This window comes from Chlorocebus sabaeus, chromosome X, assembly GCF_047675955.1.
Source record: "Chlorocebus sabaeus isolate Y175 chromosome X, mChlSab1.0.hap1, whole genome shotgun sequence".
Classification (NCBI taxonomy): domain Eukaryota; kingdom Metazoa; phylum Chordata; class Mammalia; order Primates; family Cercopithecidae; genus Chlorocebus; species Chlorocebus sabaeus.
The window spans coordinates 130,752,657-130,770,497 of NC_132933.1; the positions used below are offsets into that span (position 1 = coordinate 130,752,657).

The 17,841-nt window shown below is 42.1% G+C and overlaps 1 protein-coding gene across 1 annotated transcript in view; it reads right to left on the minus strand.

Annotated features, from left to right (window-relative positions):
• PHEX (phosphate regulating endopeptidase X-linked) overlaps nt 1-17,841 on the minus strand; it is a 224,096-nt gene that overhangs the window by 147,398 nt on the left and 58,857 nt on the right. The window contains exons 6-9 of the mRNA XM_007991285.3: nt 17,452-17,520; nt 13,865-13,981; nt 10,936-11,019; nt 8,815-8,960 (exon numbers count right to left, since the gene is read on the minus strand). Of these exons, the coding sequence (XP_007989476.1) occupies nt 8,815-8,960; nt 10,936-11,019; nt 13,865-13,981; nt 17,452-17,520 (416 nt within the window). The remainder of the gene's footprint in view (nt 1-8,814; nt 8,961-10,935; nt 11,020-13,864; nt 13,982-17,451; nt 17,521-17,841) is intronic.

Below are 17,841 nucleotides of genomic sequence, written 5' to 3' on the forward strand. Positions count from 1 at the left end.
CCAGACACTTCACTGTAAGGATAGTACATCTCAAACTGAGGGCTAGGGAAGGCTTCATGAGAGGAGCATGCCGAAAGGTTAAAAGGCTTTGGTGTTGCAAACAGGAACGTGAACTCTGGACTGGCTAAATAATGGTCGAATCGGCTGATGTGTTGGAGAGGATGGTGAACAGGATCATCACTCAAGGAAGTGGGCAGAAAGGCCAGCCACACTGGGGAGATGCAGACAGCAACCAGGGCATGGTCTCTAGCACATTCATGGGCCAATCCTGGTCTTAGTGCAAGGACTTTCTGTTCTTTGTCTCTAAAATACCTCTTGCCAGGCATGTGAACCATGCTGGATCCATAGGTGGAGACGAGAAGGAGGTCAACAGCCAGCAGATGTCCTTTCATCAGTTCAAAAGATATTCCCTCAAAGGAGTGGTGATGAGCCAGAATAACTGGGGAAGTTGTTAGGGGGCCCGATGGTGGCGGTGGAAGAGGTAGTATGGTAAAGTATACTGGGGTTTGAGAAGTAGGGGCCCTTCCAGCTCCCCTGAAATCATCTCATTTAGGCATCTCACGTTAACTATGATCCTCACAGTGCTGCCATAAGAGAGATGTGATTATACCCATTTTACATATGAGGAAACTTCAGGCTTAGAACCATTAAGTAAACTCACAATCACATATTCGGTGAGTCTCAAACTAGAATCACCTGGGGAAGTTGTTAAAAGTCCACATGCCCAGGCCACCCCAGGCCAATTAGGTCACCATCTCTGAAGTGGTACCCAACATAAATATTGCTTATAAATCTCCTCAGCTAAGTCCAATGTGAGGCCAAGTTGAAGAACCACTGTAATAAACAATGGAGGCCAGACCAGACCCAGGTGTGTCAACTCTAAAGCCTGCATGCTTTTCATTATACCACACAGTGATGAATTAAAGCCTCTAATTTTTTTTTTGAGACAGGGTTTCACTCACTCCTGTCACCCAGGCTGGAGTGCAATGGCACTATCTAAGCTCACTGCAGCCTCGACCTCCTGGGCTCAAGGGAACCTCCTGCCTCAGCCTCTCAAGTAGTTGGGACTACAGGCACGTGCCACTGTGCTCAGCATATTTTTTTGTATTTTTGGTAGAGACAGGGTTTCACCATTTTGCCAGGCTGGTCTCAAACTCCTGGACTCAAGCGATCCACCCAATTCGGCCTCCCAAGTTTCTGGGATTACAGGCGTGAACCACCATGCCTAGCCAAGCCTCTAATTCAGCTAAGATTTCCTGGCCAATCACAGAGACCCCAAAACACTCCAACAAAGATGCTTCACAGAAATCTAAGGGCATAAAAATTATGAGGACTTCCTGGACAAGGCATTACAAAGGGTGATAGCATAACAACCAGACCTCTGCAAGCTGGAAGCTGGAATGCTGAGAAGTTCACACAGCGAGACAATGGCACTGATGAGTTTCTTCAGTGTGTTATAAATACACTGACAGAATACTATGGAGCACAGCTTTGGAGTGCTAATATTACCACACCAGGAACAGATATAACCATAATGACTGAATCACTGTCACCTAATGCTCAGATACATCAAAAAGCAAAAATCAGACTCAGCAACAGTCCTTGAAAATAACACATAACATCCTTTTTTTTCCAAAAAACACATTTTCAGCCATATGGTAATTTCCGCAAGTGGCAATAAATAAAATAGAGAAAGGCCAAGTGTCTCAGAAGAGAATCCACCACAAAGAGAGCAACGTGAAATCATTTCCTAAAGCCTCTGACTTGGAAGATGTTTTTAATTTTTAGATTTGGGATGCTCCATTGGTAAGTATAATGCAAATATTCCAAAATCTGAATAAATCCAAAATCAGAAACCCTTCTGATCCCAGGTATTCTGGATAAGGGATACTCAACCTGTGGAGGCAGCTTACATTTGTATTACATTTCAGAGATCACAAAATACCTTCTTTGATATTTATAACAGTGCTGTGAAGTGATTATTATTATTATCCTTACTTTCAGATGAAGAAAACAAAGGTAAGAGGTCAAGGTACTTCCAAGAATGTAACAAATCTAGGACCAACATCTAGGTTTTCAGATTCCAGAGCTTGCATTTGCTCCTCTCGGTCATACTATCTGAAGTGAGCCACAGAGGTTCTTCTTAAAGGTTCTCAAAGCCAGAGATCTTCCTAAATCCTACAGGCTGCCCAGAGGCAAATGTAAGGCAGTGATTCTGAAAGTGTGTCCCTGAGCCAGCAGCTTCAGCATCATCTGAGAACTTGTTAGAAACTTCCGAGGCCTTACCCCCAGACCTGCTGAATGAGAATCCGTGGGGCGGGGGCCAGCACACTGTATTTTAGCAAGCCCTCCAGGGGATTCTAGTCCGTGTCAGTTTTGAAAACAGCTGGTCTAGGAAAACTCCATCTCCTCATCATTCTGCACACACAGCTCAACTAGGACTTCCTAAATCCCACATCAGTGCTTCTTAAACTTGAATGTATATATGAGTCCCCTGGGGATCTTATTCAATTTCAGCCTCTGATTCAGTAGGTCTGGGGCAGAGCCTGATAGGCATTTCTGACAAACTCCCCAGTGATGTCTCTGCTGCTCATCGTAGGCCATTCTTTGACTAGCAAGACCCTAAATCACTCTCAGAAGAGCTGGCCCCCGGGAGAGGTCCACATAACAGCACATTTTCCAGGTCATCCTTTGGGAACATGCAACAAGAATCATCTTACTTTAATGTACATTGTACTTGCTTTATATGAAAAGAAACTTAAAGACAGGAATACTTACAGAGTCCTTGACAAAACTCCAAGGGTTTGCTCTAGGCCAGTCTGCTACAAAACAAAACAACAACAACAAAAACAACAAAAGAAAACAGTCCTGGTGCAGATGATCTCCATGGGGCCAGGCCTGGCCTAGAAGAGGAAACCACAGCAACTCCTCCTGATGCCAACCTTCCTTGGCCTCTCCTCCTCCCACTCTTACTCCTCAGATAAAAGTAGATGGGAAGTGTCTGAGGCAGCCTCAAGTCAGGAGTGAGGAGGAGAATTGAGGGGGGACAGAAAGGGAGGGAAGTCTATAGAGCTCCTCACCCAGTGATGTGCTAGTAAATGTTACCAATTGCCTTGTCGAGAAAAAAAAAAAATGATTTGTTACATTTGCCAATTTCCATGGTGTCAAAATCCCCCATGGTTGAATTCAAACTATCAACATGAGATCACTGAACACGTAGTTAGGAAGAGATGCACATAACATGAGAGATCATCACTACCTCCTTACCCTCTTTCCACCTTAAACACCAGCTCTTGTTGCCCACAGGCAGCCTCCAGCTCATTCCTCCAAGGGTCCCTCCCTGGCCACCTACTCCCTTGGACTGCAAGGTTTGGCACCACCACCACTGACGTGGTTTGGCACCACCACCACTGGAGGATCTCATTGCTCTAATTCTGTACCATGCACCACCTACCAAAGAGTCAATGCCACTGTCCCCACAGCCACTCAGTCAGAGAGAGAGGCCTAATCTCCTAGACTGGCAGTGGGAGTGATATAAGAAGGGAGAAGCAGCAATTGAGAAATAAACAGCTGAAAGAAAAAAAACAAACAATCCCATCAAAAAGTGGGCAAAAGACATGAATAGACAATTCTCAAAAGAAGATATACAAATGGCCAACAAACATATGAAAAAATGCTCAATATCATGAATTATCAGGGAAGTGCCAAACCACAATGAGATACCACCTCACTCCTGTGAGAATGGCCATAATCAAAAATAAAAAAATAACAGATATTGGCATGGATGCAGTGAAAAGGGAACACTTTTACACTGCTGGTGGGAATGTAAACTAGTACAACCACTATGGAAAACAGTATGGAGATTCCTTAAAGAACTAAATAGAACTACCGTTTGATACAGCAATCCTACCACTGGTTATCTACCCAGAGGAAAAGAAGTCATTATACGAAAAAGATACTAGCTCATGCATGTTTATAGCAGCACAATTCACAATCGTAAAAATATGGAACATACATAAATGCCCATCAATCAACAAATGGATAAAGAAAATGTGGTATATATACACCATGGAATACTACTCAGCCATAAACGGGAAGGAAATAATGGCATTTGCAGCAACCTGGATAGAGCTGAAGATGATTATTCTAAGTGAAGTAACTCAGGAATGGAAAAATATATAACGTATGTTCTCACTTTCAAGCAGGAGGTGAGCTATGAGAATGCAAAGACATAAGAATGATATAATGGACTTTGGGGACTCAGGGGGAGGGTGGTGAGCAATAAAAGACTACACATTGGGTACAATGTACACCGCTCAGGTGATGGGTACACCAAAACCTCAGAAAGCACCACTAAAGAATTCTTCCGGCCGGGCGTGGTGGCTCAAGCCTGTAATCCCAGCACTTTGGGAGGCCGAGACGGGTGGATCACGAGGTCAGGAGATCGAGACCATCCTGGCTAACACAGTGAAACCCTGTCTCTACTAAAAAATACAAAAAACTAGCCGGGCGAGGTGGCGGGCGCCTGTAGTCCCAGCTACTCGGGAGGCTGAGGCAGGAGAATGGCATAAACCCGGGAGGCGGAGTTTGCAGTGAGCTGAGATCCGGCCACTGCACTCTAGCGCAGGCGACAGACCAAGACTCCGTCTCAAAAAAAAAAAAAAAAAAAAAAAAAAAAAAAAAGAATTCTTCCATGCAACTAAACACCACCTGTTCCCCCAAAATTATTGAAATAAAAATAAAAATTAAAAAATAAGAAATGAACAGCTGACACCAACACAAGATGGCTTTGAACCCCTGAAAATTGCAGGAGAATTGCCAAAGCTAGCAATATCTAACTGTCTGAGGGTACAACACGCTAGTATCTCCAAAATGAGCAGTGAAGCATCTGAAAAGTATCTCTTTACACACCAAGACATTGATGGAAAAAAAGAGACAAGACATAGAAATGAGGGTGACCCCATTTAGAATCTCAGCTGTTTCTTCTTAGAGGTGTGATCTTGGCCAAGTCACTGAACCCAAGCTTCCTCATCTGTAAAGTGGGAACAACATATAGAATTGTCAAAATCGAAGATGTTAACCATAATGGTTACCTGTATATGATTTTCATAGGCAGATTCTCAAAACAGAGGCACAGCAGAGATGCCCAATGTGAGAAGGCTTGGCTGGCTTTTTCTTCAATGGTGCCTCCAGGGGAAAGGTAGGAGGTGGGAGGATCCTCATAACATTCATCTGATGCCTTTCCTCTACATATCCTGAGCCCAAGCTGGCCCCTCAGCTCTCTAGCCCCCTGCCTTGCAGGTGACACCCAAGTTTACACTAGTTCCACCACTCAAGATGCTTACCATTCCCTTTTATCCATTCTCCCATACCTAGAAAATTACTCTTTATCCTTTGGGATTCCATTCATATGTCACCTCCTTGTGGTGGTGATGGGGTATCTGGTTAACTTCTAGAATTTTTAAAGTGTCTACTACATGAGAAGCACTGTGCTAGGCCACAATGCTTAAAAAAGCGATCACAAGAGAGCCTGCCAGAAGCAACCTAAGTGTCCATCAACAGATAAATGGATTTTTAAAAATGTGGTACATATACACAACGGAGTACTATTCAGCCATGAAAAAGAATGAGATCCTGTCATTTCCAGAAGCATGAGTGGAACTGGAGAGCATAATGTTAAGTGAAATAACCAGGCACAGAAAGACAAACTTCACATGTTCTCACTTATTTGTGGGAGCTAACAATTAAAATAATTGAATTCACAGAGATAGAGAATAGAAAGGTGGCTATTGGAGGGTGGGAGGGGTAGCAGAGGAGAAGGAGGGAAGGAGGGATGGTTAATGGGTACAAAAAAATAGAAAGAATGAATAAAACCTAGTAGTTGCCAGTACAACAGGTAACTATAGTCAAAAACAGTGTAAATGTACATTTTAAATAAATAAAACAGTATAATTGGATTGTTTGTAACACAAAGGACAATTGCTTGAGGGGATAGATACCCCATTTACCTTGATGTGATTATTATGCATTGCATTCCTATATCAAAATATGTCCTGTATTCACAAAAATTAAAAATTTAAAAAAGAGTGCCTGCCATCAGGTGCCCACAGTGTCATAGAGGTAGGGAGCAGGGAAGCATTTGCCATTGAGAGAAAAGTCGTCATTTCAAGAAAATGAGATATGCTCTTTGATAAAGGCATGTCTAGGGAAACTCCAACTCCTTTTCCTCCTGGGCATATAGCTAAACTATATTTCCCAGTCTCCCCTACAGCTAGATGAGTCACAAGACTGAGTTCTGGCTTATGGAATATGGGTAGAAGTGACATACCCCACTTCTAGACCTTCCCACCAAAACCTATACAATCCTCCACCCTCTCTGTTTCTCCATCCTCCAGCTGAATAGAGAAGATGCCAAACATCCAAGGGAGAGCAGAGCCACAAGATGAAAGGAGTCTGGGTTCCCGAGTCACTATTTAGAAGAAAGCTCTCTTACACAGACACCCATGTTCAGACTGTTCCATGAGCAGAGGGTACAATTTAGCCAGTGAGTGTTTAGAGGTGCTGGTTATAGCAACTGGCATATCATCATCAATGGAAAATGATCATCAATGGAAAAACATCACCATAGTGTGCAAATAAAATACTGTCAGACTTCTCATGATGTGTACGTTGTCTTGAAATCTCACAAGAATACACAGAATACAAGTTGCTTTTTTATGAACTGGTGGTTGAGGGATAAACTGTGTGAAAGATATTTGGGTTTTGGCTTTATTTTTATTTTATTTATTTTTTAAGACAGAGTCTCGCTAAGTCACCCAGGTTGGAGTGCAGTGGTGTGACCTTGGCTCACTGCAACCTCCACCTCCTGGGTTCAAGCGATTCTCCCGCCTCAGCCTCCCAAGTAGCTGGGATTACAGGTGCCAGCCACCACACCCAGCTAAATTTTGTATTTTTTTAGTAGAGACAGGGTTTCACCATGTTGGTCAGGATGGTCTTGAACTCCTGGCCTCAAGTGATCTACGCCTCAGCCTCCCAAAGTGCTGGGATTACAGGTGTAGGCCCCCGTGCTTGGCCAATTTTTGTCTTTATTTTTAAATGAAGTTGTATAGGTACATAATGTCTAAGGTGATTTTTCCATCTATGTTTTTTCTACTGTTGTTCACTATGTTTACATTTGTCCAAGTTATCATTTTGACAAGAATCAGAGTAAAATCTCCCTCCAATCATGGTCTTTTCCACTGTTACGAAAGGTCCTGCAATTACCAAGTAATCATCACGACAGAGATGCTTTTTCTAATAGAGTAAACCAAATTCCAATCTATCCCCTGATTGTAAATTAGGCTTTTTTTGGAAGTAAAATTAATCAGTGTTCAGAAGTACCTACTCTTTTAACACAGATACTAGAAGAAACTGACTCAAGAGGTGAAGGATGAATCTCTAGCAGGCCAAACTCCATCTTTCAATGGAAATTACCACCAAAATTTAAAATGTGCTCCATAACTCAATGGCATATGAGTAGAAAATCATTAGGGTCATATTTGATAGTATTTGAGAGCTAGGAAGTACTTACAAAGAAATTTTCAAATACAGTGATCCCCTTCTGCTCCCCTAAGAAAAGTTAATCGTAAGATTCTCCTGAGGTACTTGTTTAAAATAAAGATTACTTGGCCTCCCTTCAAGCTCTACTGTATCAGACTCAATGGAGGAGGGCCTTGGAATCTGCTATTTTAACAAGCACCCGAGGTGACGCTGCTGACATTCCTGGCCCATGGAGCAAGGCTCTACCCTGCAATATAATTACCTACCTCTAGATTCAATTTTCATTTAGAACATTCTCGAAGAATCCTGGCTTATCTCTAAATGACAGAATTTTAAGTAAATTGTTTCTTCTCTCCCTTTTCTGTATGTTTTCCTCAATGAACACAGATTACTTTTATCATCAGAAATTATCTTAAAAAGAGCAGCAGCTTCTCTCAGGTGTCTAAGTGTTTCTGTAGGGGATAAATGCTACATTTTATTCCTAGAATTGTTGGAAGTGCCTCTTTTAAAAAACATAACTTCTGGCAACATAGCCTTGTCTGAGTCCAAATAAGAAAATATGATTTTAATCATGGCCCAGCAATTAACTCAGTAAAGTGTTTTGTAAACTTGTTGATTCATTTTGTAAACTCTGTGATTCATTTTCTGAAGTCAAAGCTGAATGCCTTAATGAACCTGTAAAATTCTCCTTCCTGGAAATTTTGAAGATTTTTCTTTGTAGTACTAAACTAGCAAAGCAACAAATTCGAAAACATTCTTTAAAGTAAGAAAACCCTGGCAGTTCCTAAAGTTGTTTTATCAGTGCAATTTTTCTACCGCTCTCAAAGCGGTCCTGTGTCTTTTCAATACAGATACTTTTGTTTATTGCCAGAAAGTGACTTACTGGTTAAAAAAGGAACCAGAAAAAAAAAAAAAAAAAGCAGCAAAAGATTGAGAATGAACTGGGGAAAAAAAAAAGATGTTCACACAGAAATTTTAGAAAATAACATCATTATATAACTTGTTCCCCAAGCTCATAAACAATTTAGGATCTCGAAGAGAACAGCATGGAGAAAGACCAGAAATAAAGGACAAAAACATTTGTTATCATTGCAGCAAGTAAATTACACCAGACAATGGTTTTGGCCAGTTCATCACAAAGGATACCGGGATTTTCCCTATGACTCTTTTGATGTAACATTCTTTAAAAACAGTTTTCAAAGAATGTGAGAAGGGAAGCCCTTATAATTTCAAGAAAACACAAAAGTCACAGTAAAATTCACATAAAGTTCTTACTTCTTTCTCTCGGACCCTAATATCCTAAACAAATCTTTAAAGTACTGCGGGACGCGGACCACCACATTCTCGGAGGGGCTGACGTCTTTCAGGTGGGGGTAGAGTCTGGTGTCAATGACCTTCTTGATGTAGCCCAGCCAGTCAAACTGAGGGGAGAGAGAACAAAACAGAATGAGAGAACCTCTGTTAGGTAGCAAGTAAGAAAGGCAAATAGAATAGATTGAGTGTCATTCATTTCTTTTGATTTCACACCTAATAATTCAAGATGCAACTACTCAAGTCTAGAAAATAAACTCCTGATCATTGCTATTCAGATCTATTGTCTTTCTTTTAAGACAGTCTCGCTTTATCACCCAGGCTGGAGTGCAGTGGCATGATCTGGGCTCTGCCTCCTGGGTTCGAGCAATTCTCCTGCCTCAGCCTCTGAGTAGCTGGGATTACAGGCACCCACCACCACGCCCGGCTAATTTTTTTTTTTTTTTTTTTTTTTGTATTTTTAGTAGAGGTGGAATTTCACCATGTAGGCCAGGCTGGTCTCGAACTTCTGACTTCAAGTGATCCACCCACCTTGGCCTCCCAATGTGCTGGGATTACAGGTGTGAGCCACCGTATTCGGCCTGATCTATTGTCTTAATCACAAATGGAGTATGTGTTCTGTACCATCTACATCTGGACAACACACACACACACACACACACACACACACACACACACACATGAACACAGTAATATGCAACCTCACTCCCTTGGCCCCCTCTAGTACTCTTCCTCCTTCCTGAACTCTCCCCTCTGTCTTTCTCTCCCCATTCTGCTCTCTCTCCCCGTCCTGTACTCTTCTTCTATTCTATACTCTCTTTTTTCCTCCCGTACTCTTCCCTCCTTCTCTCTTGCATTTCTCTTCCTCCTTCTAAATTCTTTCTCTCTACTGTACATTTTCTCTCCCTCCCTCCCTTTCTCTGTCCTGTACTCTCCCTCACTCTCATATATACACAGAAACAGATGCCCCAGTACATAACTAGTCTCTGTAACACAGCCTTTTAAAAAAAAAAAAAAAAAAAAAAAAAAAAAAAAAAACAAGAGGAAATAAGCAGCAACAGAAAGTAAATGCGGCCAGGCATGGTAGCTCACGCCTGTAATCCCAGCACTTTGGGAGGCCGAGGCAGGGGGATCATTTGAGGTCAGGAGTTTGAGACCAGCCTGGCCAATCCCGTCTCTATTAAAAATACAAAAAATTAGCTAGGTGTGGAAGCAGGCACCTGTAATCCCAGCTACTTGGGAGGCTAAGGCAGGAGAATCACTTGAACCCGGCAGAGGTTGCAGTGAGCCAAGATCACGCCACTGCACTCCAGCCTGGGCGACACAGCAAGACTGTGTCTCAAAAAAACAAACAAAAACACAGAAAGTAACATGCCTCCATTCTTCAGAGCATCCCTATCTTACCTAAAACACCATATGGTGTTTCTTAGATTGGCTACTCTAAAAGTCTTTTCCCAACCTTTTCTCCATTACCTGTGTCCACTGTTGAAATGGAAAACCAGTTACTCACTTGCCCAACCTCCCCAGTGGTTAGGAGTGGCCACGTGACCCAATCCTACTCAATAAGAAATAAAGGGAAGACATCTGGAGATGTTCTGGAAAGGTCTGTTTGTTTTTCCTAGTAAAAGAGTTAGACACATCACTGGCCCTTTCCCGTTCTTCCTGCTGTGACACAGATATGATATATGGAGCTGTGATGGATACCTTGCAACCATGAGTCATCAAACATGAAGTCGAAAAGCCAACACACTAAACAGAGTAGGATGCAAAGATAGGAAGAACTTGGGCCTTTGACAACACTGTTAAACAGCTGAGCCAATGCCAACAATTACCTATGTCTAGACTTTTGTCATGTGAGAAAATAGGCTTTAAGTTTCTAAGCCACTGTTGGAAAGATGTTTTGTTCCCTATAACAGAAGGCATCCCAATACACAGACAAGGGATATTTTATGTGATTGTTGACAAAGACGATGATAACCAAGACTGAGAGTAGGTTTTACAAGACAGAAATTTACACACAGATGAAATCTAATCCCTTCTAAAATGACCAGTTGAGAGAAAGTTTTCTGGATAGTTTTCACCAACCTGGGGAATCATAGCACTCAGTTCAGAAATGTTCATTTTGTTGTACATGGCCTCACTGGTTCGGTTTTCATGAGGAATCATTATCTGTTGGAAAGAGATTTTGGTTATTTTTTTTTTCAAGTGAACCATTTCTTACTGTATGATTACTTCCTACATGTGCCAAAAAAGCTGCATAGTATTATAAAGTTTTTCAAGGCTTGGGTGTGGTGCACAACTTCGAGGGAGAGAAAAAAAGACATAACTTTAGGCAGGATTAAGAAAATAAACTTTCATATCCTCCTCTGCAACAAATATTGTCCCCAGTACAAAAAGAACTACCCAAAATCTCCCTCCCAATCTATAATGTGGATGGGCAAAATCTATTGCTGGCTCAATTTTGACAATTAAACTTAAGTTGGACAATTGAGGTAAACATCCCACTGTCACCTGTGGTCTCCAGATAATGATCTCAATATTTCATGAACCATCGACTATCCCTTCATCTCTAGGGGCAAATTTTCACTGATGAACACAAGACTATCTGGATGCCACTGTTCCCCGTGATCATTCTGTCAACAGCTCATTCCTTCATTTCCCCTTTTGTTTCTTTGACCTTGAAATTTCCCTAGCCCCATTGCTGGGAGTATGGATTCAGTCACTGCCTATTCACACATTTCAAAACCTGCCTCTCTCCAGCCCTGACTCTATACTCTTTCCATTCCCAATACTCATGCTCTTGGCCATTTGGCCAACACCAAATCTGAGCTTCTAGCCTCCACTATGTTTAACTTAAGAACAGCAATGATTATCTTCCTCAAGGATCATCTTAATCACTTCCATTGACCAGCAGTAGCTCCCATATCCACCCTTCAATCACGTCATGACTTTGCCTTCGGGCCTTCCATCATCTAATTCCCTTGCATTAAACTTGCCACCTTCCCACTGCACACATGACTCTCCTACTCTTACATCTCCTATCCACCATCACCACCTCCATGGTTTGAACTATGACTCAGGACTGCCCAAGATTCACTGCTTCTAGCAAGCCTTTCCAATTACACTCCACTTGGTTCCAATCACAAGGGCTACTCCATCAATAAGACCTCTCCTCGTGCACACATCTCTCCAGCTGGATTGGCTAAGTATATGCTTCCATGGCTGTATTTACAAGGACTTATTTGTGCTAGACTGGACTGTCTTGTCTTCTCAGCTTCAGAAGTTTCCCTAGGACTACATATCCCACTAATTTTGAAAGTACCTAGTGCTGTGTAGTGTAAGATATGGAGGTAAGCATTACTAGCAGTGATTTTTCAAGGTAAAGATTACAGAGGGCTTACTGGCAGATATCTGCCCCCTCTTTGCTAAATGCTTCAGTGTCCTTAGCTTCCCTTTCTTCACTCTCCACAGGAGAGACCACACGTAACTTACAAACAGCCTCCTGGCTCTGTGTGAATCATTGCCTCAGAGAATATCCACACTCCTCTTCCACCAGCCCCTCCTCCGCCCTGGGAGTCTCACAGCCCCAAGTTGGAGACCTTTGGCCTCAGAGCTGTTTTCAGCTCTCTGCCAGCCACTCCCCTCCACACAACAGATTTGTCACTTCATTTAGCCTCTTGACAATTCCCAGTCTTGCCTCAGCCCAGCTGTTTTTAGTTCCCTTTTTGGTCCAAATCCCTGGCTCAGGGCAAGGCCTTCCCTGCTGTTTCAGAGTTTTAGTCCAAATGAGAGTCCTGGGCCTCCTATGTGCCTGGAAAGAGAATTCAGGCAGACTCTAGACCTGGCTCAGAGGCACAGTCATGGACCGAGACACGCGCAGCAGTCTTCACGGTCTTCAAAGGTGACATGCAGGAATGAACTTCTTGCACTACAAGTAGGAGTTTGGAGAGAGCTGTACACGAACATCATCACAGCAAAGACAGAGAGACCAATTCCTCTTTACCCTTATCCTTCATACCTCATACTCCCATACCTCAACACACCACCAGCACCTCGCCAAACAAAACCAATCAACATTTGGACTCTTATTCACCTTGAGATTTTTACTAACTTCTCTTGTGAAAGATTTCCAACACATGTGCAAAAGTTTCTTGGTAAAAAGTATCATTTTCTTTCACTACAGGGTTTCCCCAGAAGCAGATTTTACCACATTTGTTCCCTCTTGGCCTAGGAACATATAGAGAGATTTTTACACTTTGTTTCTTCTAGAAAAAAGTTACTCCATAAACAAAGCTAACCATTTAGGAGTTCTCATTATTTTGCCCATAAGTTTGTTTTTACATCTTTTTGTCTCTACAATGAGGCAAAAAGAAGTTAAGGTAATTTACCCAGACATGTAGTTCTGTGTCATGCATATGACACAATGATATTCATTAAAGTAGCGCAAGAAAAGAATGAAAAAACAGGGGCAGATACAAAGTAATACCAGAAATGTCATTTAAAAACGTTTACCAACATGTCCTACCTACTTCTGTATCAACTTTTATATCCAGTATTGGTGGACAGACTTCCCTGAGCCCAGAACTTAAGCCAGAATGACTCTGAGTGGGGATAGCATAAAACATGGACTGGATTAAAAGCAACCTTCCATTCAAGCCAGATTACTAAGGATTTATTAAACATCTATCTTCTATTTAAGCCAAACATGAGTTTCTCCAGGAAAAACGGTCAGAGGGGTCTCTCTGCTGCTATTCTTTGGCCACAGCTGAGCAACATATGGACACCGAATGGGCCTAAACCAGGGAGGTGGAAGGAATGAAGAGCTCTTCTGTCACAGTCCTTCTTGTTACTTCCTAGAGGGGATGCTACTAGTTCTACCTTAGGCCCAAAGGGCAATGACAGAAAATACTATGATTTGATTGCAATTTATATTTTCATTCAGGATATACTGCCTTTAACATACGGAAAAGAAAAGAAAGTAAAGGAAAGAAAGAGATTTTCAGTGAAGACTTACCTCAGCTATCTTAATTTCCAATCTAAGCACTGACTTCATGTCATGCTCTGCTCTGGAACTGTTAGCTCCTAAAAGCACGGCAGTATCCACCATGAACTTGTAAAGGGCCTCCCGATACTATAAGAAATAAAGAACAAAGTGACCATGACAATAGCTTATTAGAAAATATGTTTCGGAGACACGGAAGAGCAGAAATAGCAGGCGGAAATAAATGTCTTTTATTTTCACTCTGTACTCAAAGTATGGTGCAGGCATTATGCAATACCAGCCACCCACATAACACTTTGGGAGAAAAAAGAGTGATGGCTACTTGGGTACTGTTTCCATGACAGACAGAGATGCCCAGCCATCAAGCATCAAGAGAACTAGTTTTCTGGCAACCGTTGATATTATGGATACATGAAATAACTCCAAATGAGACAAGAATAGAAAGTTAAAGGTCAGATGTCCTCTTTCCAGACAAGTGAGGCTTTAATAAAATAATGGGAAAGAACTGTTTCTAAAAGCAGGAGGCCTGATCCATAAAGAATGGTGGGAGGTGTGATTTATTCTCTTGCAACTCAATTTACCCACCTTCACACTAAGAAATAAAAGACCAGTGACAGCAGTCCTGTGTCTTTTCAGTTTTTTACAGTTTTCACAAAGTTCTGCTCCCTAGCTCAGGAAAAAAAGGAGAAAAGAGAGGAACGATGATGTGAAACCTAACCAATAGCAAATATAGAATTTCCTTCCTACATACTCATAAACCCATTTTGGGGCTACTCATATGTCATTGGGTGGGGCGGGGGTGACCTTACATCATGGGAATTAAAGAACTGCCTTAGGCCCACCTCTCATTTCAGACGTATTTGTGAGATCTCAATGCACCAGGTATTAAATGACCTCCTTCTCATGCATTGGGAGTAAGATTTACTAACATATACCTTGCCTCTGTAAGCTATTCTTACTATGTGTGTGACCTTAGGACCTATATGGTACTTAGAATATAGCAGGCCTTTAATAAATATTTGTTGAATCAGTAAGCAAACTTTCAAAATAGTCTTACATAGGCCAGGCGTGGTGGCTTATGCCTGTAATCCCAGCACTTTGGGATGCTGAGGCAGGCGGATCACGAGGTCAGCCTGGCCAATAAGGTGAAACCACATCTCTACTAAAAATACAAAAAAACTAGCCAGGCGTGGTGGCACACTCCTGTAGTCCCACCTACTCGGGAGGCTGAGGCAGGAGAATCGCTCGAACCCAGAAGGTGGAGGTTGCAGTGAGCCGAGATTATGCCACTGCACTCCAGCCTGGGCAATAGAGGGAGACTCCGTCTCAAAAAAAAAAAAAAAAGAAAGAAAAAAAGAAAATAGTCTTAAATAGAAATAATATTTTGCTATTCCCAGTTCAATTCAAAACAAAACATATTTATTGGCCGGGTGTGGTGGCTCATGCTTGTAATTCCAACACTTTGGGAGGCCGAGGTGGGCAGATCACTTGAGGCCAGGAGTTTGGGACCAGCCTGGCCAACATAGTGAAACCCTGTCTCTACTAAACATACAAAATTAGCCCGGCAGGGTGGTGCATGACTATTATCCCAGCTACTCGGGAGGCTGAGGTTGCTGAGAATCGCTTGAACCCAGGAGACATAGGTTGCAATGAGTTGAGATCGTGCCACTGCACTTCAGCATAGGCAACAGAGCAAGACTCTATGTAAAAAGAAAAACCAAAAAACGTATTTATTGAGTACCTACTCAAATGTACAAGGTGGCTTAGTAGGCCCTCTGTGCATATGTTAGGAAAGAGTGGTACAGACAAAAATATAATAGGTGTCTGGTTCCCAAACAGTGAGGGAGATAAACATGTAATTATTAACTATAACATTAAAGACATCAAAATAACTTCCTTAATAAAGCTGCTACATGCTTGGAAACTGAAGAGCTGGAGAGAAAATCTAGCCTGGAGAAATTGGGGACATAGCATTTGAGGGAGACTGGTTCCGACGCAGTGAAGAGTCCTGTGAGGTAGGTGATACGGTTTGGCTGTGTCTCCACCCAAATCTCACCTTGAATTGTAATAATCCCCACATGTCAAGGGTAGGGCCAGGTAAATATAATTGAATCATGGGGGTGGTTTCCCCCACATATCCTCATGGTAGTGAGTAAGTCTCATGAGCTCTGATGGCTTTATAAATGGGAGTTCCCCTGCACAAGCTCTGTTGCCTGACACCACATAAGACATGACTTTGCTCCTCATTCACCTTCTGCCATGATTGTGAGGCCTCCCCAGCTATGTGGAAGTGTGAGTCAATTAAACCTCTTTCCTTCATAAATCACCAAGTCTCAGGTATGTCTTTATTAGGAGAGAGAGAATGGACTAATACAAAGGACAAGATGCTTTTGTTGGGGGAAGAACAAATCCAGATGAGATGGGAAAGATGACTTGGGATGAAGTCATGAGGCAGCCTTGAAAGCCCTCTAAAGAATTTAGACCCTGTCTTGGGAGCAAAGGCATGCTGGGAGCAGTGCTTTGAGAACGGAACTTGCCAACTGGTGCTAAGGAGGCAATGTGATGAAGGAGAGGCAGTAACAGTTAAAAGGCTACTTGTAGCCAAGGCAAGAGTTAACAAGAATCTGACCTATAGTAGTCAGGATAGAAAAGAGGGACCAAGGGGATGGAAGAGATATTTTTAAGGTGGAATCACTAGGACTTGACTGATAGGTTATGGGGGAGATGATTTTGAGCCTAGTTGCTGAGACTCCATGAAAACCAGGGGTACACCCTCCCCCACATTGGCAAATGTTCACTCTGTCTACTTTTAGGAAGGTAAACTTGCCAACCCTCTTTGACGAGTGTCCTCGGCAAGAAAGCTGCCCAGCATCTTAGTTAGCTTCCCTCCAGAGCCTTCTATGTATAGAAGTTAGTAACAGCATAGACCCAGGGGACCTAGGTCTGAGGCTTCTTTGGAAGTTCAATAAATTTTCCAAAATAAATTGAAAGTGTCAGAAATGAACCAGCTCTTTCCAATATTCAGGAAACTGCTAGATTTCTAAGCCAACCCAAGAAGTCTAACTTGATTGATCCTTTCTGATTCTTATTAAACCTCCATTAACCTGGAACACCTGTTAAAAATATAGATTCTCAGACCCTACCTCAAGTCTACTAAGTCAGACTCCCCAGAGCTGTGACCCAAGAAGCAACATTTAATGAAAGACTCCCAAGTGATTCTAAAGCAGTACAATTTGGGAACCATTTGTCTCCTGGGTATTCCTTCCGACACTTTATTTCTGCAACTGATAGTGAGTTCTCTGCACTTCTGAGGAATGAATGACTGCAAGCTCATTTCTTTGTTATTTCATTTGGGCCTGCTGTCTCCCAAGCTAGATAATAAGGGCATTAAGTACTGAGACTTCTACAGCCTTGATGAGCAGACTTCTAGAAAGACAGGGAGTGGCATTTATCTGTCTGAATAAAAGTCTTCCTGTATTGGGAATATGGTCATTGAATAGCCACTGCTCATTTCCAGTAAAGAAGCAGTGACCTTAGAATAAGTAATGGACCTGACAGCAGTCTGATAAGGCACATAGTTGAATATGAGTAAAACTTACAGACTTGGCTTCTGTACTGTTATCAAGATAGTCTTCCCTCACGGCTAGGGAGAGTGTTGCTTGGTCCAGCTGTAAAAACAAAAACAGAAAGCATTCTGCTAGCACTGTAAATTCTTACGTACCATGTTAACAAGAGTGATGAAATCGTCTGCATCCCAGCCATATTTTGAGCTCATGTCACCATTACAAAAAGAATTCAGTCCACTCAGAACTACATGCAAATAGGTACTTTGGCAATGACCGATATAATAAAGTATCAGAGACCTGCCCCTGCTTTTCTAATTTATGTTTTCTAAACCTTTTGAGGTCCTATCAACACTGAATAACAACAAGGCTATTTCAGTTGGAATAGATCTTAGAGATTATTAGCTATTCCCCCTTATTCAATGG